This window comes from Lemur catta, chromosome 15 (assembly GCF_020740605.2).
Source record: "Lemur catta isolate mLemCat1 chromosome 15, mLemCat1.pri, whole genome shotgun sequence".
Taxonomy (NCBI): Eukaryota; Metazoa; Chordata; class Mammalia; order Primates; family Lemuridae; genus Lemur; species Lemur catta.
The window spans coordinates 23,446,706-23,474,494 of NC_059142.1; the positions used below are offsets into that span (position 1 = coordinate 23,446,706).

The window sequence follows — 27,789 nt, forward strand, 5'->3', positions numbered from 1 at the left end:
CACAATAGCATAAATTATTTATCATATATACAAAAGAGCCAGGTAAAATATAATAAACTATATACAAAATAAATTGGGTCAGGTATTATAAACAATGAAGCCCAAAGCTATACTCACAAAGTCGTGAGTATTATTCTTTCCTGAGTAATATTCTTTCCTATTTATAAGACGAAAGAATGGTGGTACGAAATTATTGAAAGAATTTTGAGAGAGAATAAAACATTTTGTCCTCAAATCAATTTCTCATGGTAAAGAAAAAGAAAGAAAGAAAAAACATTTTGTCCTGCTACATTTATGCCCTCTGATAAATCAGAAATAGACTTGGGTGCTCTAAAACATGTACTCCATATTTTGTTAATTAACAGTTGCCCAAAAGGTCTAAGAATCACAGTAGATTCTATTTTTATAAAACCTGCAATATCTTGCAATAAAGGATGGGGTGTCAGGACTCTTAGGGAAAATGTTTCCATTACTATTCCTTTACTGTGAAAATATTTCTTGTGTTCTTTATACCTTGATGAAATATTTTTGAAGCTGTTAAGACCAAAAGACATAAATACTGCATTTATTATGTGAAAATTAAGAATGGCTCAGATTATACAATAGTAGTTGGATGTAAAGTGTACTAAATTTTGCCTTGCAGAAGAGTTGATTTTGAATTCAATCACCCTTTGAGAGAAGACATCCCAGCTTGCATAATTTCATCAACCAGGAGAATGTTGGTGGCAATCACTGTGCTAAGGAAAAAGATGAGAGGGTGAGTAAAGTCTGCTAAGCCACCCTTATCTTTTTCCCCCAGCAATCTTCAGCTATGAAGGGTACTTTGTTCTGCAGTGATGGTAGTGGAGATTTTATGAGACAAAGCTATTATAAATACAAACATCATCCCTTGTATTATAATTCCAACTCCTTTGCTGATAAGGTGGAAGTCTGATTTATATTCCAGCAGAACTGAGCTTATTTGTAGCATATCATTTGATTTTCCCCACTATGCATGTGTTATTATTTCAGTAAAGTTTCCGCTTTCCCTTCTTCCTCAAATAAACAGTAAGATTAACCTTTCCTATAACTTACACTGCTAGAACTAAACTATAAAGAGACTGTGAAATGACAGGCACTAGTCTTAATAACTGAATACTACACCTTTCCACACACTTGACAATTTTTCCACTGTAGGGTGAAAAAAGTAATAGAAAAATTTTAATGTTATTGATTATACCTCTAAACATCTTTCTCTTTATGTTAATACAAACTTACCAAGAGTGAAGAAGTTGTTTTTTAACACAATAATTATCCCAAACTCCTGCGTCTTCTGCCACCATTGGCTCACCTGCATAGTAAAAACAAACAATTCTAATACTACAATCTATTAATATTAATTGGTACATTCTAATAATATTTAGTACACCACCAAAGCTACTTTTGTCGGCCAGGTGCGGTGTCTCATGCCTGTAATCCTAGCACTCTGGGAGGCTGAGGTGGGAGGATCACTCAAGGTCAGGAGTTCGAGACCAGCCTGAGCAAGCGTGAAACCCTGTCTCTACTAAAAAAATAGAAAGAAATTAGCTGAACAACTAAAAATATATAGAAAAAATTAGCCGGGCATGGTGGCACATGCCTGTAGTCCCAGCTACTCGGAAGGCTGAGGCAGAAGGATTGCTTGAGCCCAGGAGTTTGAGGTTGCTGTGAGCTAGGCTAATGCCATGGCACTCTAGCCTGGGCAAAAGAGGGAGACATTGTCTCCAAAAATAAAGCTACTTTTGTCAAGGTCATCAATGACCTTCGTGTTGTTAAATCAATGGTTGATGCTCAGGCCTAACCTATCAGCACTTAACACAGTTGATCACACCTGTTCCACTCTATCGTCACTTGTCTTCCAGGACACCACATCCCTCTGGTTTTCTTCTTTTGCACTAGTGGCTCCTTTTCTGATTACTTTCTTGGTTCCTCCTCTTCCCCCCTGAGCTCTTACTGTTGGAGTACCCAAAGGTTCAGTTCCAGATTCTTCCCTTTTCTCTCTACATCTACCCACTAGGTGATTTCATTCAGTCTGGATTTAAACCATATACACCTGATGATTCTCAATTTTCATCTCCAACCCAGACCTCTTCCTTGAGCTCCAGATCCATATGTCCAACTGATGATTTTACTCGAAAAACTACAGACACTTCAACCTTGACTTTGCCAAAACTGAATGCTAGCGTTCCCTCACCCACAAGCTGCTCTACCCAGTCTTCTCCAACACAGTTGCTCGCAATTAAACCTTCTAGTTGTTCAGCTGACTCATCTCCAGAGTAGAGAGTAGCCAGAGAGATCCTCTTAAACATAATTAGGTCATGTGATACCTCTGCTCAAAATTGCTTCCCATTCTACTACAGTAAAAGCCAAAGTCCTTAGACTGGCCCTCATGCCCCTGCATAATCTGACCTTCAATCACCTCTCTCACACCTCCTTCCTCCTCCTCAGAAACATCAGACACTGGCTGTTCCCTCTCCCTAGAACACTTATCCCCAGTTCCCCATATGACTAACTTCCTTACTTCCTTCGACTTTTTTCAACGAACATCTCAATGGGGCCTACCCTGGCCAACCTCTTTAAGCTGCAATCCTCTCCCCACCCTCTTGTACTAGCATTCATAATCATCCTTAAACTGCCCTTTTTTTTTTAATTTTTAATTTTTTTTTTTTGAGACAGAGTCTTGCTCTATTGCCTGGGCTAGAGTGCCGTGGCATCAGCCTAGCTCACAGCAACTTCAAACTCCTGGGCTCAAGCAATCCTTCTGCCTCAGCCTCCCGAATAGCTGGGACTACAGGCATGTGCCACCATGCCCGGCTAATTTTTTTTTTTCTATATATATTTTTAGCTGTCCAAATCATTTCTTTCTATTTTTAGTAGAGATGGGGTCTCGCTATTGCTCAGGCTGGTCTCGAACTCCTGACCCCGAGCAATCCTCCTGCTTCAGCCTCCCAAAGTGCTAGGATTACAGGCATGAGCCACCGCACCCAGCCTACACGGCTCTTTTTCAAATGAATTTATTACTTTCTAAAATGCTAAAGGAACTTATTTACTATAGTTATTATTTACTGCCTGTCTTCCTCTACTACAACATAAGCTCACAAAGATAGATATTTTTGTCTGTTTTGTTCTGTGTGAACCCCAAGAGGAAAAATAAGCATTTCAATAATTATTCTTAAGTGAATGAATATTTTCTTTTAAGAAGCTCAAAAGTAAAGTAAAAGCACCCAATATTTCAATATTAAAGTCACCCAAACCTCCCCTCCTTTACTATAAGATCTGGATAACTGAAGAGTAACCTTTTTCTTTATTAAGCAGATGATTTTTCTTTACTTTCTTACCTGTATTCAAATCTATGCCAACAAGTTGTTTTGATTCTAAATGCGCAGCCTGAATGTTTACTAGTGTTTCCTGTGGGTCACAACCAGAATTCTGAGCAAGAACCTTTATGAATAAAAATAATAATAAATATATGTGTGGAATACCTTAACATAAATGTTTGAATATCAGATATAATAACAAGGCACTACTCTTTAGTCTTGTGAAAACATATCAATAATACAGTACACATCTCCTTTTGAAGAATTCCATTCTTCATCTAAACCAAATTATTATTTTGTCTATCTAGCAGTTTGTATATTTACTTAAACATTTCACCTATGCACATTACAATAAATTCTGAGGAAATTAGAGTTCTCCCACCTCCACTCCACTCCATTAGTTTCCCTCTTTGCAAAAGCTTTTTTTTTAAATGTGGAAGGAAGCAGAATAGTCTCGTGTTTCTAGTCACACACCCTCCAGTTTTTCCGAGGCACTTGCTAAAGGAAACCAGTGTATATGCAGCACCTTTGCACCTCTCATCTCCACAAGGAGCGTCATGGCCTGTGGTAGCAGGGGTGGAGACACCTGCACTCCAAACCAGGCTCATTTCCAGGTGGCCCCAAATCACCAGCTGATGAGGTAAAAGGTACCACCAGGGTATACCGGGGTCACCAATTTCTGTCAGCAACAGGGTCATTACTTACTGACTTTGTTGCTTTGAGGAAAGAAAAAATAGAAATCCAATTCACAAAGATTCTATAAATTATGAATAACTCTAATAGTAGTTATTAAAGAGACTTTGTTAGTATCGTTAGAATGTTTTAATTTGTGGTAATAGCATATCTGAAGTAGTTTTTCCATGTTTCTAAGTGGTTCATGACAAAAGGAAGGCAAAGAGAAAGGAATGGTAGTTCTCTGTTCTTAGGTCACCATATGGGAAAAATCTGGTTTTTCTCCTTTTCTAGGAATTATAATGACAGTAACAAATGCAAGCTAGTATTTGGGAATGCCAAACAGCCTCAAGACCTCACTTTCCACAATTTAAAATGATTACACTTTGGTTACCACCAACAAAATATCTACCCTAAAATCTAATTACATTTTAAGTTCTAAACTTTTCATTATGATTCGTTAATCATGAACCATTTCTAAATGACACTTCTGGAGCTCAGAGAAGGAAACAAGGGGATAATTTGGCTATTTCATGAAGCTCCTGCAATGATTCTGGGCTGTTATCCCAAAAGTGTCCCTGCTTTAGTTGTAAAACATCTAAAAAAAAAACTGTGTGAGGAAACACAAATAAACACCCGTCTTTCTACTCTGCTAACTATTAGATAATATAAGCAATTTGTAATTAAACAACTTTATGCCTAACCAGTTGTTATTTGGCTGTTAGGATGGCTGTACCTTGGGAATAATGAGTAAGGCATCAGCGAAAGCTTGGACCCCAAGACGAGCTCTTCCTTTTACACTGTGTTTGTATACAACAAGAGCTTCAGCTATTGCCACTTCAACCGCACCAGCCCCTGGAACCACACAACCTATTGGAGGAAAAGAAATGATTGGCACAACATGCCATACAGAAAAAACAGGGAAAAAAGCAATTAGCTATTCAAGTGTGTTCTATCACCTTGCCTACCTCTAAAATGTATTTAAATATATACAGAAGTCAAATAAATTGCACACAGCCCAGTAATTACTCAGTTGTCTCATGAAACATCCTGAAGTTATATGCCATTGAATAATTAAGCATGGTACAGATAACTGGCTACAAATAGCTTATTTCACTGTTTATCCTCTGGCAAATAAGAGTAGACATTTCTTTCACCTTCATCTTACTCTTCTATGATTACATTACTTATAAAAGGCAGTTATTCATAATTTATAGTGGCAGGTAACTGATTGTGATATCTGATCTGAAAAATTTTTAGGCCAAGATAATTTGGCCACAGTTTCTGGTAAGGAATTCTCGGGACTCAATGATGTATTTGTTTTCTGTACTGGAACAGAACCCAAACTGCTACCTGAGAAAAAATTTAGGTGGTCTTATCATTCTAAGGCAAGAGCTTTGGTTAAACACATCAATTTTCACATCAAGATATGACTTCTACATCTGCTTATATAATTATATAAAGTTTATGACTCTTACTTGAATCAGCAAACCTGCTTTAGAATCACCCATCTTTAAAACAAAACAATACAACAACAATCTCTCTTTTTATCTCACATCATTTTTTAATTACTACTCCCTTTCTCTGCTTCACTTTACAACATAAATGCTCAGAGTTGTTTACCCTCAGGTGATTACATCCTTATCTCTCAATCACACTTTTTTTAAAGTTCCTTGTTAAATACAGAATGTACTCAAAAAGAATATTGATATGTATAAGGTATAAAGAATAAATGTACAAATTAACAAATGTACCCATATACCTTCCATCTAGCTTAAGAAAGAGATTACTAGTACCTGTGATAACTTCCCTGATCCCATTCCCTGTGAAAATACAACATATCAAAATTTGTGGGATGCTAAATTGCAGTACTTAGAAATTTACATCACTAAACACCTATATTAGAAAAGAAGAAAGTTCTCAAACCAATGATCTCAGCTTCTACCTTAAGAAACTAGAAAAGGAAGAGCAAATGAAACCTAATGTAAGCAGAAGAAAGGAAATAATAAAGATCAAAGCAGAAATTAATGAAATAAAAATGACAAATATCAGAAATGAGAAAAGTGATATCACCTCAGATTCTACAGCTATCAAAAAGGATAAAGAAATATTATGATTAACTTTATGCCAATAAAGTCGAAAACTTAGGTCAGAGATTGACAAAGTTTCTGCAAAAGGCCAGTCAATAAATATTTTAGGCCCTGTGGGGCCATATCATTTTTTTTCAACTATTCAACTCTGCCACTGTAGCACAAAAATAGCTATAGACAATACATAAACAAATGGGTATGGCTGTGTTCCAATAAAACTTTATTAACCAGAAACAGGCATCAAACCAGATTTAGCTCATAGGCGTGGTTTGATAATTCTAACTTAGATGAAGAGGACAAACTGAAAGATACAAACTCCTAAAGTTCATTCAAAAAAATACAGATAATCTGAATAGCCCTTCTAGTTATTGAAGAGATTGAATTTGTAGTTAATTTAAAAGCCTTCCCACAGAGAAAACTCCAGGTTCATATGGCTTTACTGACAAAGTCTACCAAACATTTAAGGCAGAAATAATACCAATTCAACGCTTTCAGAAATTTGAACAGGAGGAAAAACTTTCAAACTCATTCTCTCAGGCCAGCATTAATCTATTAACAAAAATGATAAAGGCATTATGAGAAAATATATGTACATAGACCAATACCTCTTATGAATATAGAAGTAAAAATTCTTTTTTTTTTTTGAGACAGAGTCTCGCTTTGTTGCCCGGGCTAGAGTGAGTGCCGTGGCGTCAGCCTAGCTCACAGCAACCTCAAACTCCTGGGCTTAAGCGATCCTCCTGCCTCTGCCTCCCGAGTAGCTGGGACTACAGGCAGGCGCCACTATGCCTAGCTAATTTTTTCTATATATATATATTTTTTTTTAGCTGTCCATATAGTTTCTTTCTATTTTTTAGTAGAGACAGGGTCTCGCTCTTGCTCAGGCTGATCTCGAACTCCTGAGCTCAAACAATCCGCCCACCTCAGCCTCCCAAGTGCTAGGATTACAGGCTTGAGCCACCGCGCCCGGCCTAGAAGTAAAAATTCTTAACAAAATTTTAGCCAATTGGGTCCAACAATATATAAAAAGGATAATAAACATAGTAGCATTATTTGCAATAGCAAAAAGGTGGATGCAACACATTTCCATCAGTGCATAAATGAATAAAATATTGTATGTATGTGTATACACACACACATACTAGAATATGATTCAGCCTTAAAAGGAAAGGAAATTCTGGCACATGCTGTAACATGGATAAACCTTGATGACATTATGCTAAGCGAAATAAGCCAGACACAAAAGAACAAATATTGTATGAGTCCACTCATACAAGATACATAAGAGTAGTGAAATTCATACAGACAGAAAGCAGAATGGTGGTTGCCAGGGAGTGGAAAAGGGTGGGGATTGTGGAGTTATTGTTTAATGGGGACAGAGTTTCAGTTTTGCAAAGGAAAAAAGTTCTGGAGATGGATGGTGGCAATGGTTACCCAACAATGTGAATGCACTTATTGCCACTTAAATTGTTAAACTGTAAATTTTATGCTATGTACATTTGACCATGATTAAAAAATAAATTTTTACAAATGTAATCCATTTATTTAAAAAAGTATAACACATCACAACTAAGTAGGGTTTATCCCAAGAATGTAAGGCTGGTTGAACATTTGAATCAATCAATGTAATTCACATGAAGATACTAAAAGAGAAAAACCATATGATCATCTCAATAGATGCAGAAAAAGCATTTGACAAAATCCAACACTTATTCTGGATTTAAAAAAAAAACTCTTAGCAAACTCGGCATAGAAGGGAACTTCCTCAATCTAATAAAATCTTACAGCTAATATCATACATAATAGAGAAAGACTGAATGCTCTCTCCCTAAGATCAAGAACTAGGAAAGGATGTCCGCTCTCATCACTTCTAGTCAACATTGCATTAGAGGTTCTCGCCCATGAATTAAGGGGAAAAAAGTAAAAATATCCAGACTGGCAGGAAAGAAGTAAAACTGTCTTTATTTGCAGACAGTGTGATCATTATATAGATAATTCAATGAAATACATTAAAAAGCTACTAGAACTTAGTGATTTAGCAAGGTTGTAGAATTCAAGATCAACACACAAAAACGAACTGTATTTCTATACATTAGCAACTAACAATCAAAAATTGAAATTTAAAAAATAGCATATGTAACAGCATCAAAATATATGAAATATATAGAAATAAGTATTTAAAAAGATGTGTGAGACCACTATACTAAAAACAACAAAAAGTTGCTGAGATAAATCCAAGAAGGCTCAAATAAATGGAGATATATACAATGTTCATAAATTGAAAGACTCAATATTGTTAAGATATCAATTATCCCCAAATTGATCTATACATTCAATAAAATTCAAATCAAAATCCCAGCAGTCTTTTTGGTAGAAATTGACAAGCTGATTTTAAAATTCATATGTAAATGCAAGGACTTAGAATAACCAAAATAACTTGAAAAAGAACAAAATGTGAGGGTTAACACTATTGGTTTGAAGTCTTATTAATATTATAAAGGTACAGCAATCAAGACAGTGTGATATTAAGATGGACAAATACATCAATGGAACAGAAAAAAGGATACAGAAATAGAACACACAAATATGGACAGCTGATTTTTAATAAAGGTACAAAGGCAATTCAATGGTGAAAGGACAGTCTTTTGAACAAATGGGGCTGAAATAATCTGATAACTATATGCAAAGAAATGAACTTGGATCTATACCTTACCATATGCAAAAATTAACTTTAAATGAATTATAGACCTAAATGTAAAACCCAAGACTGTAACACTTCTAGAATAAAACATAGAAAAAAATCTTTGTGACACTACTTGGGTAAAGATTTCTTAAATACCACACCAAAAACATAATCCGTGAGAGAATAGTCTTCATCAAAATTAAGAACTTTCTTTGAAAGACACTGTTAAGACAATAACAGAACAAGCCACATACAATGAGGTAAATTTACAGATTATATATTTGAAAAAGCACGTGTATCTAGAATATAGAAAGAACTCTCAAACTCAACAATAAGAAAACAAACAATGCAATTTTTTAAAAGGCAAAAGATTTGAACAGAAACTTCACCAAAGATACATGGAGAGCAAATAAGCACTTAAAAAGATGCTCAACATCAGTGATCATTAGGAAAATGCAAATTAAAACCACAGTTCGCAATTTGTAATGCAAATTAAAAGCACAGTTTGTCTTTTTAATTTTAAAAAGGCTAAAATTAATGCTACTAACCACATCAAGTATTGGTAAGGATGCAGAACACCTGGAACTCTCATACACTGCTGGTGGGTGTAAAACAGTGTTTGAAAACCAATTTGGGAGTTTCTAAAAAGTTAAACATGTATACCTATCATAGCCATTGCATTCCTGGGCATTTACCCCAGAGAAATGAAAACATATGTCCATAAAATGACTTCTATACAAAGGTTCATGCCAGCTTTATTTGTAATACCCAAGAATTGTAAATAACCAAATATCCATCAATAGGTGAATAAACTGTAGTATATTCACATAATAGAATACTATTTAGCAATAAAACAGCATCAACTACTGATAAATATAATAATATCAATGAATTTCAAAATAATTACACTGTGTAAAAGAAGCCAGACCAAAAAAGAATACATACTGTATTATCCCATTCATATAAAATATTAGAAAATGCAAACTCATCTACAGTGACAGAAAGCAGAGCACTGGTTGCCTGGGGAGAGGGTGACATGGAGAAGGCAGGAGGGAAGGATTACCAAGGGGCACTGAAGAAACTTTTGGGTGGATGGATATGTTCATTATCTTGATCAAGGTGATGGTCACATGGGTGTACAACTTTAAATATGTGCAGTTTACTGTATGTTAATTATACTTCAATAAAAATTTTTTTAAATCTAAGTGGTTGAAGTGATAACAAAAAAAAATAGTCCATTCATTCTCCTACGTATTCTAACTCTAAGAATCATGTTGAATTATCAAAGGCTTCATGCTTAGATCATATATGTTTATCCTGTTGAAAAAAAAATGCTGCTAGTTCTCATCAAAAGTGACTACCAAAAGTAGGCAATGATCCATATAAACCCCATATTATTTACACTTTGGAACTGATGTGTTTTCAACTTTTCAATAATGAAACCTAAGAAACTGACTATATCTCTTTATATTCTGGTAACTTAAACATTAACAGTGATTAATATATTTGCTATATTTATATTCCTTTTTCCCTAGGTTCTAATTTTCTACTTTAACTTTTATTTTACCATTATTCCACTAATATATTTTTGTTTATCAGGCAAATCTGACCATAGTTTATAATGTTTCTTATTACTCTGCTTTTTGAGATATAATTCACATACCATAAAATTCAGCCTTTTAAAGTGTACTTTCCACTGGTTTTTAGTATATTCACAAAGTTGTGCAATCATCACCACTATCTAATTCCAGAACATTTTCATCCTGCCCACTAAAAGAAATCTGTGCCCACAAGCAATCACTCCCTATTCCCCGCTTCTCTCAGCCCTTGGCAACCACTAATCTACTTTCTGTCTATATGGATTTGACTTTCCTAGACACTTCATATAAATGGACTCATATACTATGTGGTCTTTTGTATCTGGATTTTTTTGACTTAGCACAATGTTTTCAAGGTTTAGCTATGTTGTAATATACATCAGTACTTTGTTTTTGTGGTTGAATACTCCCCCATCACATGACATTTTGGTATGACATACTACATTTTGTTTGTCCATTCACTAGCTAATGGACATTTGGATTATTTCCACTGTATGGCTATTATGAAGAATGCTACTATAAACATTCATTTACAAGTTTCTGTGTAGATATACGTTTTCAGCTCTCGTGTATATATTAATACCTAAGAATGGATTTGCTGAGTCATATAGTAACTCTATGTTTAACTTTTTGAGGAACTGTCTGTCTTGCATCAGTCCCCACCAGCAATGCATTAGGGTTCCTCCCTACCCTTGCCAATATCTACTGTTGTCCAGCTTTTTTATTGTAGCCATCCTAGAAGCTGTAAAATGGTATCTCTTTGTGGTTTTGATTTTCATTTCACTAATGACTAATGATGCTGAGCATCTTTTCATGTGCCTATTATTCTATTTTAAACGTGTGTTTTATTGAATTATCTACTCTAACTCCTTTAGAAGAAGTTCATTATAAATTATCAATAAATAATAAATGTTAATATTCTTTCATAATCTTTCTTAAAATTACACTGCACCTGAGGTAATTCAAAACTGCAAAAGGTTTTTCATGGTTTTAAAAAGAAGTTTTCTAGGCTGGGCACAGTGGCTCATGCCTGTAATCCTAGCACTCTGGCAGGCTGAGGCGGGTGGATCCTTTGAACTCAAGACCAGCCTGAGCAAGAGCAAGACCCTGTCTCTACTAAAAATAGAAAGAAATGAGCTGGACAACTAAATATATATAGAAAAAATTAGCCAGGCATGGTGACGCATGCCTGTAGTCCCAGCTACTTGGGAGGCTGAGGCAAAAGGATTGCTTGAGCCCAGGAGTTTGAGGTTGCTGTGAGCCAGGCTGACGCCACGGCACTCTAGCCCGGGCAACAGAGTGAGACTCTGTCTCAAAAAAAAAAAAAAAAGGTTTCTAAAAACAAAAAATGTATACCACAATTAAGGGCCATGAAAAAAATAAATAAATTTTTAGAAAAATAAAAGAAAAATATGATACTATTGCATTAAATTGTTTTTTCATTTTATAAACAAAGGTTAATTAAAAGGATAGCATACTATTAAGAATATTCCAAAAGAAACACCTTTATATCCAAACTATTAATAAAAATTCCAAAGTAAAATGAGAGAAAAGTAATCATTCATATCTTTTAAAATGCCATATATACCACGACAGATTTATTACTACTTTAAAAATATGTGAGGTTCATCTCCATCACAAAAAAGAGCTTACCATCTTCAATGGCATTTTTGATGGCATGAAGTCCATCTCTTAAGGCATCCTTGATTTGTGTGAGAGTATGCTTATTTGGACCTTTAACCAACAAAGTAACAGAGAGAGGGTTAACACAGTCCTCGATAAAAGTGAACTTTTCTTCACCCTAAAGGATGACACGAAAAGATATAACATAAATATTTAATATTCATTATGCAAGCAACACCTAGTTTATATTAGAATCCAATCTTCATGTGAATTTTTCTTATCAAACATAACTAAAAATATGTTTAAAAGTAAAGTTATGTTTGAAGTCTTAACAAACATTTAGGTAAATAAATTATAAAATCTATCCTAGACAGTCAGACTTCAAAATGCAAAACATGAATTAAAAGATCTAGTAATTTTATTTTTTGAAAAAAGGCTTACAACCACTATTCACAGAAATACTCACTAACGCATACTCATATACAAGACCAGCATGTCCCAAGCAATCTACAGTGAGGTCTTCAAGAGAGTTCACAGCCACTCCACCACAAGCAAGAGAGAGTCTGAAATTACATATATGTCACCATAGCTTTAGCTTTAGTTATGGAAAACATAAACACTAATTTCTTAAAGGTGAAAAGACATCTAATGCAAAAGACTGTATTGTAAGTGTAACGTATTATTTTAGGGTTATGGGTTTTTTAATTGACAAATAAAATTGTATATATTTATCATGTACAACATGATGATTTTAAATATATATATATATATATACACATTGTGGAATGATTACATCAAGCTAATTAACATATGCATTACCTCAAATAGTTATCATTTTAGCGGTTAGAACACTTAAAATGTACTTTTAGCATTTTTCAAGAATACACTATATTGTTATTAACTATAACCATCATGTTATACAATGGATCTCTTGAACTTATTCCTTCTAATTAACTAAAACTTTGTATCCTTTGACCAACATCTTCCCAATCCCCCAGCCCTTAATAACCACCATTCTACTATCTACTTATATAAATTCAACTTTTTTAGAATTCACATATAAGTCAGATCAGGTAGTATTGTATTATATTGTTTTAACATCTGATGTAAGAAGATGAAAACTTTTCTTATACTTCAACAAAGTTCTGAAGTAGTTAATTTTTGACTGTTCAATTATTTACTGTAATTAAGAACAAAATTTGAAATTTGTATGCTATCATATTGCTCAACAACAATTACATATAAACTAAAAGCAATACACATGGGATAATTTCAATTTATTCTACTAAAAAACTTAGGATACATAATTATCTGCAAGTTTACCTTTCCATATTTCTCCTTTTTGCCCTGCGAAGAGCTATTATTCCATGTTTTGCAAGAATATCTAAGGAAAATGGATCAATTCCCTATGATCAAATTAACATAAAGGTTATAAACATGTTTTAAACTGATATTTCTCAAACTTTTTTGTCTTAGCACCACTTTACACTCTTGAAAATTATTAATAGCCCAAAGAGCTTTTGTTTATGTGAGCTCTATCATATTCATATTATAAATTAAATATGAGAAATTTTAAAAAATATTAATTCCTTTAAAATAATAAACCCATTTTATTTTAATATAAATAACATGTTTAATGAAAATTTACTACATTTTTCACAATAAATATATAGTGAGAGCAGTAGCATTGTCTTACATTTCTGCAAATCTCTTTTATATCTTAATAAAAGATAGGTGGATTCTCAGATCTGCTTCTGTACTCAATTTTGCATGATACATTGTTTTAGATCAAGTATATGAAGAAAATCTGGCCCCATACAGATAAATACTGGAAAGGGAGGAATATTTTAATAGCCTTTTCAGATAAGTATGGATATTCTTTGATACTATCCCAAAATTTAACAAGTAGTAGTTTCGGGAAGGTTAGTTTCAATATGGAACCATATTGATGAACTTTTCATTTTCTCTCACATTAAAATCCATTAGTGTATCTTGTACTTTGAGTGGATTATTTATCCATGCATGATTTTATAAAATCATGCACTTTTTTAGTCATTTAGAAAATATTGGTTCACTGAGGAAAAACTTCTTAAATGTTTAACACATGTCATGGTTATACAATGTGAAAAAAAATACATTCGTTAATTTCATCACTAATACTATCAAGAAAAGCCTTTTAAGTACTGGGAAGCTGTCAAGCTCACAGTGGCAGATAAAAGTGTTCTGAAATTCTAATTTTTGTTTGAAAGTTCTAATGTTATTGACAACAAATACTTTCAGTTGTTTTCCTTGAAGTGACAGGATTGCTTCATTCACTTTTGAGAAAAATCTACCAAATATCCATATTTAAATAACAACAGTTTGTCTGTCAGTCATTCTTTCCAAGCAAAAATGGCATTCCATAAAATGGCATTGTTTGGCTGCTCAATTACACAAAAGCTTTCCTCCAAGACAACCATTATATTTTGGTATGCAGCAGAAGTACTTTGTGTGTACTTTATATTTTGTCACATAGAATTATAAAAAGATGCATATTCAGGCCAGGCATGGTGGCTCATGCCTACAATCCTAGTACTTTGGGAGGCCAAGGCAGGGGAATTACTTGAGGTCAGGAGTTGGAGACCAGTCTGAACAAGAGCAAGATCCTGTCTCTACAAAAAATAGAAAAAGCAATATACATAACCTAAACATTTGTACCCCCATAATATGCTGAAATAAAAAAAAAGATTAAAAAAATAGAAAAATTAGCCAGGCATGGTGGTGCCTGCCTGTAGTCCCAGCCACTCGGGAGGATCACTTGAGCCCAGGAGTTTGAGGTTGCAATGAGCTGTGATGATGCCACTGCTCTCTATCCTGGGCAACAGAGTGAGACCCTGTCTCAAAAAATAAATAAATAATAAATAAAATAAGGTAAAATAAAATAAAATAAGAGGATGCATATTTAAAGATAAAAACTTAATAAAATTAGTAAGTTTTACTACTTCCTCAAGACATTCTTAAATGAAACTGCCATTTTTTTCTTCTTTTTGTTTTTTTGTCGTTGTTGTTGTTGTTTTATTTTTTTGTTGTTTCCCACTACAGCCTCAAACATGTAATAAACTGGCATTTTTTTAAAACTGCAAGTATGTGATGGTGCGTCAATAAAGAATGCGATGACGACTAGTGTACTTTGGTGCTGCTGCTTTGATTTGTACTAAGGGGCCAGGAGTTTTACCTACTATTGCTTTTGCATATGTCAGTACAATGTAAAAGGCATTCTTTTTTTTCTTTTTTTTAAAGACGCTTGATAAAGATTTTCTTTATTATGATGATGATGAAGATGATGAAAATAGTTTTGACCTCACAGACTCCCTGAAAAGGTCCTAAGACTCCTAGGGGTCCACAGACCACGCTTTGAAAAATGCTAAAGAACATTTACAAATAATTAAAATCTAAACTTTCTTTCTCACCTTTTGATTAATGACAACAAACCCTTTACTGGATTCAGCACAGACTTTGTCTTTCAGGGCTACTATTTTTTGTACTCGATCATCAATAAATTTTCTTTCAGCTTTTACTAATTTCTCTTTCTCTTCTGCAGTCTTATAAAAGAAACCAGAGTTCACCTCCCTGAAAGATCAATAAAAACAAGCTAGTAAAGGCAGGAGGGAAAAAGAAAAAAAAAAAAGTCTACACTAAACATCTGGGAGGAAAGAAAGAGATTTAAATATATTTTTAGAAAAAACAATTTCAAAAGTTGTAGAGAAACTAACACGTACGTTTTTTCATATTCTAGTGATACATTGCAAGTAAGGATAAATGCGTCTTCCACTCGCTTCTTCATGTCTGGATGTCGGGCACCATGATCCAGAACTAATCCTCTGATCAACCTATTGAAAATATGTAATGTTTTTACTTCGAATATACACTCTAAAGTCTGACGTAAAATTAAAATTATATTCTTGTTATAACAAAAAAAAGTTGTAAAAAAATAAAAAGTTGTAATAAAACTGCCAGAGTACACATTGTTTCTTTGCACCAACTTGTTTGCTTTTAAGACAGGGTCTCCCTTTGTTGCCCAGGCTGGTCTGGAACTCCTGGGCTTAAGTGATCCTCTCACCTCAGCCTCCCAAGTAGCTGGGACTACAGGCACATGCCACTGTGCTTGGCTTGAGAATTTACTTTAACACAGTGTGACTGTGAAGTCACAATGAAAAGTCAAGCCAGAATTATTCTCTAAGTTATGTGGCTCAAAAAATGCACCACGGCTGATCAAGTAATGAAAGGTTAGGCACACAATGAGTTTCTTAGGAACATTTGTTCAAAATAATTATATGGGATTTCTACTTATGATTCTTTTATAACCAGTATTTATTATACATTAAAGTCAAAAAAACTTTTAAGCAGTTAAACATAATTTTAAGGAAGTTTTTGAATTTTTAATCTAACTAAATTACAAATCGTAACTGAAAATGAAGATATCTTATTTAAGAAGAAATAAGTAAACCGTATGTTCAATATTTTTAACTTTTCAAGCCTCCTTCACTCTTCTTTCCTTCCCATTCTCAGCAAGTGACTTTGCTACTTTGAGAAAATAGAAACATTGTCCCATAACAACCTCTACCAATCCAGCAGCACTTGAATTTGAACCTCCTACTGTGAATGAACTGTCCATGTTAAGGTTAACCTCTCCACTTGTGTACTGAATTCCATTTCCTCTCCATGTTCTTGCATTGTCCCCTATTCTTCCATATCAATTCTTGCCTACCAGAGCATCTTCATCAGCATACAAACTTGCCATAATAATTTCCATCTTAATACAAAGAATTCTTCTCTGTAGGCCCCATTCTCAAATTCCCTTCTAGCTACTGCCCCATTTCCCTGCTGTCGTTTACAGCTAAACTCCCCTGAGTTACCATTCTCTCTTGAGCCCACCTTCAGTCTGGCTTTCACTTCCACCTCTTTACTGAATCAGCTTTCATTAAAGCCATAAAAAAACTAAGTGTTTTCCAAATGTAATAATCGACTCTCAGTTCACAACTTACTCAAACTTCCAGCAGCATATGACACAGCTGATCATTCTCTCCTTGGAACACTTTCTTCTCTTGGCTTCTGGGGTACTGCTCTCTCTTGGCTTTCCTGCCTCACTGACCACGCCTTCTCAGTCAGTCTCCTCTACTGAGTCGTCCTCATTTTCTCAAACTCTAAATATTGGAGTTCCCAGGGCTCAAACCTTAAACTTCCCCTTTTCTCTATCTCTAGTCACTTCCCAGATGATCTCATTAACTAACCCTCATGGCTTTAAGTCATCTATAAACTAATGACACTCAAATACATATTTCTAGGCCAGACCTCTTTTCTGAACTCCAGACACATCTCTCCAACTCCTTATTCAACATCCCTGCAGAGGCCTAATAGGCATCTCAAACATAACATTCCCCAACTGAACCCTTGAATTATTTCCCCAGACCTGCTCCTCCCAGTCTTCTCCCGGGGCTCATGCAAGAGATATCCCTGGCTCCTCTGTTTCTGTCATGTTCCATGTTGAACCATCCACAAATCCTACTGCCCCTTCCTTCTAAGTATATCCTGGTCTAAACCATTTTCATTTCTCACCTGTACTATGACAACAGATTTCTAACTGGTCTCCTCTTTCTGCCCTTGCCCCTCCCTTGCCTCCCAGCCTGCTCTACAGTGTACTCCCTGTACGATAACCACAGATATCCTTCTGAAACATGAATCAAGAACGTCTTACCCTCAGCAACAGTAGGTTAATTTGGACCAACCCTATTACTAAAAGCAATTAAAAATCCTAGGTTAAAAACAAAAAAACATTAACATTAGAGAGCTACAAGATAGTAAACAATTACTAGGCCAAAACTGAAATAAAACAGAAACCTCAAGGTAAGTAGAGGTAAGTAAAGAATCGCAGGTACTTTTATCCTAAAGTCATTTGACAATCCAGGCAAATCTGAACTTTGGTTTCAATAACTTCACAATGAGAAGGGAACAAAATTAAAAGCCTGGAGCTCATCCAAGGTAGATAGTCTAATAGGAGACCCTCTTCACATTAAGCTGGAACCCAAAGGGCCACATACTCAGGGTTATCCAGAAGGATGAACTAGAAATAATCAGCTCTCACATGAACTTACAGACAGAATTCACATCAAATGGATATTCCAAAAAAACCTCAAGCTGTGAATTTAATTTAAAGTAGTCCCTAGGCTATCTGCAGCAGCAAATGCAAATCCTCTCTGCAGGAAAGGCACCTTCATTCTAGGTCTCAAATTACTTCTACAAGTACTTTTTTCAAGCACAATGAAAGGCACATATGGAAACAAAGCATGATAAGTGAGAATAAGCAAAATACAATAAACACTAGAAACAGACAAGACAAAACTTTAGCTGTTATAATTATCAGACATGAACTATATGTTTAAAGAAATTAAAAAAGGGCAAGTTTGAAAAGATCTGCAGGGAATAGGAAACCATAAAAACTGATATGGCAGATTTAAGAAAGAACCAAATAGAACCTCTATAAATAAGTAAATAAAGATGTCTACACATATACACACAGATATTAAAAATTCAAGGAAACAGGCCAGGCGCAGTGGCTCACGCCTGTAATCCTAGCACTCTGGGAGGCCGAGGTGGGTGGATTGCTCGAGGTCACGAGTTTGAGACCAGCCTGAGCAAGAGTGAGACCCCCGTCTCTACTAAAAATAGAAAGAAATTATCTGGCCAACTAAAAATATATAGAAAAAAAATGAGCCGGGCATGGTGGCACATGCCTGTGGTCCCAGCTACTCGGGAGGCTGAGGCAGGAGGATCGATTAAGCCCAGGAGTTTGAGGTTGCAGTGAGCTAGGCTGACGCCACGGCACTCACTCTAGCCCGGGCAACAGAGCAAGACTCTGTCTCAAGAAAAAAAAAAGAAGAAGAAATGTAAGTTTCTTAGGAGAGAAATTCTATTTTGTTTGCTTTTCAGTCTCAGCACCTACAACAGTGACTAGTTCATGGTAAGTACTCAATTACTGCACGTTGAATGAATAGATTGATGTTGAATAAAAGTAACTAATGAAATTAATGAAAGAATGTCTGAAGAAAGCCAAATATTCTAGAGCCCATATATTGTCAAAGTTTATGTAATTTACTTTGTATCTGTTTCTGACTTGTGCTTCATTGCCACGATTTCTACCATGAAGAGATCAATAGGGTAACCTGGTCTTCTAATTGCCAAAACAGAATCCACAACAGCCTGAAAAGGAAGTGAATGAGAACAGTAAATTATTTGAACTACTAAAAGAAACCAATGGCCCAAGTATTCTGTCATCACACTAAACAGGTAAAGCCTTCAAGCTGCAAAACTACATTTTCGGCAAGGCCCACAAGAGCTACTTTAATATGGACACTAATAATAATCAATGCCAATGGACACTTTAGAGTCTAAAAAAACTTCACAGATTATCAGGCCCAAACCTTTTATTTTACAGATAAGGAAATGAGATAAGACTTCTAGAAGTTACAGTCTTAGGGCTGGCACCATGGCTCACACCTACAACCCCAGCACATTGGGAGGCCTAGGTGGGAGGATCCCTTGAGTCCAGGAATTGGAGGCTGCAGTGAGTTATGTACCATTGCACTCCACCTTGGGCAACAGAGCAAGACCCCATTTCTTAAAAAAAAAAAATCATAAAAATAAATAAAATTACAGTCTTAAAATAAAATCTAACAGCTGGTAGTAGAGCCAGGCCTATTAATAGAATTCAGGTGTCTTTAACAGCCAAGCCACTGTTCTTTTTACCATACCAGTACTACCCAAACTTTTCCACCAAAGGACACCTTAATGGAAAAGGAGAAAATGTAATCGAAGGGAATAGCTCAAATTTGCTGGCTATCATAATATGAAATTTTAAGTCTTGTGTTTTATCAAGAAAAGCTTCCACGTCATGCCACAATATATACACATTTGTTTCAATGTGAAAATAATGCTTTTCTTCAAAATCGTAAAATAAAATTGACACTTCAGAAAGATATATCTCATTTATTCTGCTACATATCCCCAGGGATATACAATTTAAGAAGCATAACTTAAGACGTCATATTGCTTACCTCAGAAAATAACATGAAATGACATGCTATGGAAATGAAGAGCTAAGGTATCACCGCCTTAAAATATAAATAAAGCAAAAAAAAAAAAAAACCTGAAAAACCCAATAGCTTAGAAAAGTTTACCTAAGGTAACATAATATTTGGTTTTGGAGCCTAGTAAGGAAACAGACAAAGGCCACTGAATAGTGAAAATATTAGTGTTTCTATAACTCCCAAAGAGAACAAGTTACCCTAACCAGATAGCGTGAAGACTCTGGGCCACTTTCGTACTCCAACAGCAGCAAACACAGCAGAGCCTTTCTTCTGACTGTTCAGCAAGAAATCGTCTGATCTTAATCTGATTTGCCAAGCTAGTTTTCCTAATGGTAAGGAGAATTGACCAGAAACAACTCAGGTATTCCAGTTTGGCATTTGTATTTCTCAGAGTAAATTATTAATGATAAGATAGCATTCTGCATTGTACGTCAATGTCTCATGAATTTAGTTGCTATGAATTCATTGTTCCTGATAAAGTATTAATAATATATTCAAGTTTCACAAACTGTAAAGCTGAGGAACAATGATTTCATCAAACAATAGCTATCTGATAAAAGCCTTCCCAAAATATCCAGCCAATCTTGTCTTTATATAACATATTACATTCTACTTTTAGAAGTAAACAAATATGAATTTCTCAGATGTGAATATTATATAGAAGATCAATCATGCCTAATTAAAGTGGTAACCTCATCTACAAGGTATGCTGCTAAAACAACTTTCCATGTGTCACCTCACATAATAAAATATGGACTTCTAGGTTTAAAGAGACTAGTATACTACCAAGGGCTTCTACAGGAGATGATCCACAAGTAGTCAAGCCTCTCCCACCTTTCAAGTCACTTAAAAGAAAGTCTAATGTGACACTTCCAAAAAATTACAAATACTGTTCTGACAAATCAAAGCTAGTCTATAAGTAAGCCTAAACAGTAAAGGCTTGTCTTCCATGTTTTAAGTTCAAAAGAATCACATGCAATACTTGATTATCTTATAGGAAAAAGAAAAATATCACCATGTTTTAGGCTGTACTCATTCTGAATTCAAAAGTTTAATTACACACCTCTGTTAACACATCAGCCAGTTCAGCATGAACTTTAGTTTGTAGAGATGTTCGAGCGACATCTAAGAGGATTTTTCTTTTCATCTCCTTTTTTACTTTAACTTTCTCCAAAACTTCAAGTGCTTTTATCTTTGCAGCTTCAAATCCTTCAGCTATTATTCTAGGGTGCAGACCCTGTTACATCAACATAAAATTATAAATAATAAAGTAACTTATATAGTCATCCAAAGTAAAAGTAACCATTCTCCCCTATCAATAGGTATACCCAGAAAAGGTTACATGAAAGCCACGAAATATAAGTGTATGTATGTAATTTATAAAAGTCATTTTTAGTCATTTTATTTGAAATAATCTCAAACTTTCAGAAAAGCTGCAAGTCCAGTCCAAAAAATTACAAAAGTCCCTTTCTTTCCAAAAATTATGACTACATAGTTGTTATGTTGTTTTGTGCCCTTCCGAAGGAGCACAAAAGAAAAGACTCCTTTCAATGCAGAGAAAAAGAACCAGCATTGATTTGGAGAAAAGGAGTAGACAGACCACTGCAGTGTTTCCCACTTCACCCAGTGATCAAACATCACAGGAATGGGACAGCCAGGCATCAGGTGACATGACGCAGTCAGTAGCATGCGACACTGCTGTGGTATTCCTGCCCAAAATCTATAACCTGAGACTAACTGAGGAAAGAGGCAAATCCAAACTGAGGCACTTTGTACAAAATAACTGGCCTGTACTCCTCAAAAGTAGCAATGTCATGAAGTGCAAAAGGCAGTTCAGGAACTAGTCCAGCCTAAAAGAGACTGGGGACATGACAACTGAATGCAACACATGAGCCTAGATTTTCTTTTTCTATAAAGAACACTATTGGGACAAGTGGTGAAATTTGAATAAAATCTGCAGATTAGATTAGTGTCAATGTGTCAGTGTTAATATTAATTTCCTGGTTTTTTAATCATACTGTATTTATATAATTCCCTGGTTTTATGAAATATATAGTGAAATATTTAGATCATGTCTGCAACTTATTCTCATACCATATGTACACTGATATAAAAATATATATATCTATATCTGAGGGAGAGAGCAAGGAAGGCAGGGAAAGAGAGAAATGATAACAGTTGGAGAATCTGGGTTAAAAGTATACAGAAGTTCTTTGTAACATTCTTGTAACTTTTCCACAGGTCTGAAATTATGAAAAAATAATTTTAAAAAATATTGTTTATTCCACAAAATACACAAACTTTGTGAAAGCTGGCAATAGGTCTAATTCATTGCTTTCCTCCTTTCCTTTACATCAGTCCTATAATAACCTTTCAAAGTTGGCATGTATTGAGCATTTGTGCTGGGCATGGCTTTATGGGCTTTATGTGAATTTCTTAATTTAATGCCCTCATCACCACTATGGAACTGGTGTTACTATTATTCCTATTTCACAGAGGAGGAAACCAAGGCTTAAAAGGATAATATAATTTGCCTTAGGTCACCAAGATAGTAAGAAGTGGAACCACAATTTAAACCCATGAGACCTGACTCTAGAGTCTGTTATTAACCATTTTCAAAAATGTCTTCAGTCTAGGACCTCACAATCTCTCATCTGAACTACTATGAAAACCCCTGGTTTGGACTCCCTTAAAACTGTGCCCCAGATATTTAAAATGCCAGTCTGACCATACCCATCATTAACATGTTGACATGTTTGGACTGCGACACCACAGGACAAAGCGTAAGCTTCCTGGTTAGCATACCGCACGCCCTCTGTGATCTGGCTCCCTTCTCCTTCTCTAGCCTCTTTTCCACCACTGTCCACCTCACTTTAACCTCCAGCAACACCAAACTGCTTGCAACTCTGTGCAATTCCACATTGCTTCTCTTCTCTGTGCCTTTGCTCATGTTGTTCCTTCTGCCCCGATGCCATTCCCTTCGCCCCTTGCTCTTTCATCTGGCTCACTCTTCCTCATCCTGAAGATTTAGCCCAGGCCTTGCTCCCTCCAAAGAGTGCTTTCTGACTACCTGAGGCTAATTCAGGATATCCCTCCAGCCTCAGTGTTTCTGTCATATCCTAGGCCTAGCTCTATCACTGTACGGCCACACAGTTTCATAATTATGTCTGTCAGCATCTCACTCTTCTGAAACTCCTTTCTTTGGGGAATGGCTTTCTCTTGCCCTCTCCTGCTGAGTATTACTAAGGGAAGCAGGTAGCCCTGATTTCCTCTGGCAGCCTTACATTCAGGATGGAAATAATCCTCAGGATGAAACAGCATTACGAGTGGAAGAGCTAAGAGACAAAGGCCCTGGGTACTTGACAACTAATTGAATTTTGTAATCAACCAACCTTGGAGCCTACCTTATCTCCCAGTGTTCTATTATGGGAGATAATAATTTCCTTATAGTTTAAGTGAGTTTTAGTCAAGTTCCTACTGCTTTCAGCCAAAAGTTGCAGGTACTGAATTAATAGACAATTGCCAATACTAAATGAAACACAAGGAAATAATAATTTTAGCACTTGATCAGGTTATGCTTTGCTGAAATGGTCCCTGAAAGAGAGGAAAATTCATATACTTAATTAGAGAAACGAGATAAGTATGCCAAGGAAAGAATATTGAACAAAGGCACAGGGGTAGAAATGTGTATGATGATTTTAGAGGGTAGCAAATGGAGGATTCTGGCTAGAGTAGATGGTTTTTATAAAGGAAAATGAAACTAGAAATATATGTGATAACAAACACATAGAAAGCCATCTTTGCTCATTTCTGCCTGCCAACATAATCTCACAAAGCCCCTGAGTCTGTGACAGCATGCAGCTCTCTGGAGAGATGCTTTAAAGGTAAAACAAGATAGAGCATATGACCCCTTCATGTCTCTTGCCTGAGTCACTATATTCCTTAAAACACACAAGACCCCAGTCCTTGCCTTTTCCTACACATCAGATAACTTCTGATGGGGTTAGTGGCTATACTTCTGTAATCTAAAACCAAGTATATACTCTTACACCCAAACCGTGACACAATTCTACTTTAATGCAACTTCTAAACCAACATAATTTTACACACAGTAAATCTTCAGCACCTGTGTATGAACTGTAAACTGAAATACTACATTAGAGCAGTCTGATTGAACTTCTCTAAGGGGCTGCTCCTGGGCTGTAGGCCTCCGTCTATGGTCCTCAGTAAGACTTCTAAGTAAAACTAATTTTAATTCTTTAAAATATTAATTTTTTCTTCAGTCAACAGGTAGGTAAATTCACAACGTTGAAAACTTTCAATAATTTTTCTCCAGTTATTTGTTGAAAGGTGTATAATTTGGTTTCAACTTTATCAGTGGCGTTTTTTTCCTTAGGGAATTACCCATGGGTACATGGGTAACTTTTTACCCTTCTGTGTATCTTAAATATTTAATTTTTAAAAGAGGTACATAATTCCAATAAAAGTCATTATTTTGGGGAAAAGTTCAATATTATGTCCATTTATAACTGTCCAAGAATATCTTGATGAAAACTAACTTTAGCCTCTAAAATTAAATCATTTTACTAGTAAAAAGAAAGACTTTCCATTCAAAGTAAAATGTGAATTCTATGAAATGCTAATACCTCAGAAACATAAAGATCAGCTTGTTTTAGTAACTCTCCAATAATTAGAACATTTGAAGTAGTACCATCTCCTGTGACATCATCATGAGCTGTTGCTACTTTGGCTATCAAAGAAGCTGTTGGATGTTGAATTTGCTGGAAAAAGTAAGCAACAGATTAAAAAAAAGAGAGGATGAGATAAGGAAGTAGGCCACAAAAAACACGATAACCTAAGGGTCAATAGTAAAATTACGAAATAAGCTTTATTCTGCAAGTTTACAAGTTTTATATTATCAATATTTAAATGTCAAGTTCAAAATTTAAAATGTGAAAAGTAATGAGGTCTGAACACATTAGAAAAGCCTTTGCTTCAGAAGGCAATGGCATTTCTAAAATAAGATTAAATCCTCAAATCTCAAAGATGAATACATTTACTAAAATTGCAAAGGACTTTTTTTTTCCATGGTTACAAAGAACACAATGCAGTGCCCTTAAAAGATGTTATTAATTTGTAAGTATCCCTAAGCTATTACTTGAACAAAGCTTTGGAAATAGCCAAAAAACATTTTTTCTTGAGGTTTAATCCAACAAGCATATCTCCATACTGCAGTATTTAGCTGATAGCCTTGGCTTGAAGAAATACAAGTTACACCATGTTCCTAATTAAGGCTTAAGGTTTATTAAAGTCAACAGCATCAGCTCACCATCTCACGGAGCAGCACATTGCCATCTTTGGTGAGTCTGATGTCACCTGCACCAGAAACAAGCCTGTTCAGAGAACAGTGATGTTATTAGCCTCACGGCAAAACACTCCCAGTGCTTGCCACTCCACTGTCCTTACTACAGGGAACTGGGGTTGGAAAACTTCCACTGTACCATGGGGAGATACCATACCACAGTAATTACCACCATTTGCAGCTCACAAAATCATTTTTCTCCAGATGAACTGCTTATGACAATTTCATCTCAAATGGAGCATTTATAAGTTTAAAGATAAGAGTAGTTGATGAGTTATGAACAGAGGTTTGGTCAAAGAAGAATACTTAGAAGTCTACAAAGCACAAATTTGCAAATTTCCTGTAGGTTTTATTAATACATTTTGGTGAATGTTCTCAGTCATTCAGTCACTCAACTTAGTTTCCCTCATCCCTCATTTATTAGATCACCACGTTCTGTCAATTCTACAACCTAAATATCTCTTCAATCTGCCTCCTTGTCTCCATTCCCACCGTCAGCATCATCTCTACCCTCGACTACTTAAGACAGCATCCTGGTATCTCCAAATTTGAATCTACCCTCCATGCTACATTTATCTTTCTAAAAGACAATGTGACTCAGTCAATTCCCTGATGAAAAATCCTTCAATGATTTTTATGTTCTTCACCATCTTCAAGGTAAAATCCAAACTAATTTAGCAATGCCATACTTGACCTTTCTCAAACTCTCTTGTATCTATCTTCCCTGCCTCATCTACCTTCCCACAAACAAATCTCTTTGGGGTTTTTTTGTTGTTTGTTTGTTTTGTTTGTTTGGTTGGTTGGTTATGAGGAGGATTGTTCAGTTGCCTTGTTTGTGTTGTTTTAGTTGAGACAGTTTCCCTCTGTCACCCTGGGTAGAGGGCAGTAGCGTCATTGTAGCTCACTGCAACTTCCAACTCCTGGGCTCTAGCGATCCACAGCCTCCCAGGTAGCTGGGACTACAGGCATGTGCCACAATGCCCAGCTGGTTTTTTGTTTTGTTTTGTTTTGTTTTGTTTTTTCCTTTCTTTTTGGTGAGATGGGGGTCTCACTCTTGCTCAGGCTGGTCTTCAACTCCTGAGCTCGAACAGTCCTCCCTCCTCTGCCTCCCAGAGTGCTAGGATTACAGCTGTGAGCCACCGTGCCCAGCCAAAACTTTTCATTCCCTTAATACACCACGTTTTGTTTTTTTCTATTGGATTTGCACCATTGGACTTTCTTATTCCTGAAATTACTCTGCCTGCAAGGGTTTTACTCCCTTCTCCAACCGATGAATTCTTATTCTTTCAAGACTGATAAAACATCATCCGTTGAGAGCTTTCTCTTCTGCCGTCAGTCCCTTTCCTCCTCAGTATAATTATATGCAGCTACATATAATTAGCATATCTGTCTCTACCAAATCTAACAACAGAAATTGTATCTTGGTCGTTTCTGTGTTCCCAGCATCTACTACATAAGTGCCCTCTTTTACCACTTTTATTATTATTTTGCTCGTTCCTGTGAGGATGTTATCTCTCCTCTTACACCCTTTTGCCCTCACTAGTCTCTTTTCCTCACTCTTGCCTAAAGAATGGAGCTAGATAAATATATGCTGAAAGGATGAACAGATGGGAAGAACCGTGGGCACAGAGTATTCAAGTGACTTGCCTAAGTACAGCTACAAAGTTATGGAACTTGGATTTGAACCCATGCCTTGCTGGCTTCAAAGCCCGTGCCTCTCCACTCCTACAGACTGCCATACAAAAATAAGATCACCTGTCGAATTTATAGACTAAGGGCGTGCAGTCTTAAAGAGCAGAGCAGTTTAATGCTTTATGCTTCCTGTGAGACACTAAAGGAACTGACTTTCTAATTGTACATGAACATTAACGAAAAGGGGGGACGTCACAGCTTCATTTATGGGGCCCTTTCCTCGGGGAGGCTTTTCTCCTCCTCCCCCAACGAGCTCAAAACGCTCTCAGGGCAGGAAGGAGAACCAGGGAAACTTGGCCCCGGGGGCGTCCACATCGCTCCAACGTCCGCGGCACCTCTGCTTCAGAAGGCGCCCCGACAAACCCCCAGCCGCCTAACCGCCGCCTCACATTTTCATGGTGCCCTTAGGACCCAAGTTGGTCCGCAGCACATCCTGCAGCCCTCGGGCGGCGCATATATTGATAGCCAAGGCCGCCCGCGCCCGCGCCACCTCCGCCTTGGCGTTCACGGCCTTTATCGCAGCCATGGCCTAACGGTTAAGGGCAAAAACAGCCTCAGTTGCGATTCTGAGCAAAAACGCTAGCGCCACGCCCCATTCTTCTGCGTCTCAG

The 27,789-nt window shown here is 36.1% G+C and overlaps 1 protein-coding gene across 1 annotated transcript; it reads right to left on the bottom strand.

The window, feature by feature from the left end:
• Positions 1-641: 641 nt before the first annotated feature.
• CCT6B (chaperonin containing TCP1 subunit 6B) lies at positions 642-27,704 on the bottom strand. The gene is made up of 14 exons (XM_045569483.1): positions 27,568-27,704; positions 25,454-25,517; positions 24,771-24,905; positions 21,188-21,361; positions 19,134-19,237; positions 15,760-15,870; positions 15,451-15,610; positions 13,325-13,407; positions 12,468-12,564; positions 12,032-12,179; positions 4,744-4,877; positions 3,357-3,459; positions 1,258-1,330; positions 642-737 (listed from the first exon to the last, which is right to left on the bottom strand). The coding sequence occupies exons 1-14, from the start codon at positions 27,702-27,704 to the stop codon at positions 665-667; spliced, it is 1,596 nt and encodes a 531-aa protein (XP_045425439.1). The 3' UTR covers positions 642-664.
• Between the last annotated feature and the right edge of the window lie 85 nt (positions 27,705-27,789).

Excerpts from the sequence above, each read along its gene's own strand:
- CCT6B (XM_045569483.1), bottom strand. The coding sequence starts at position 27,704 with ATGGCTGCGATAAAGGCCGTGAACGCCAAGGCGGAGGTGGCGCGGGCG. Across the intron at positions 25,518-27,567 it reads CCTAAGGGCACCATGAAAAT|GCTTGTTTCTGGTGCAGGTG; the intron begins GTGAGGCGGCGG and ends TTCTCTGAACAG. Across the intron at positions 24,906-25,453 it reads ATGTGCTGCTCCGTGAGATG|CAAATTCAACATCCAACAGC; the intron begins GTGAGCTGATGC and ends TACTTTTTCCAG.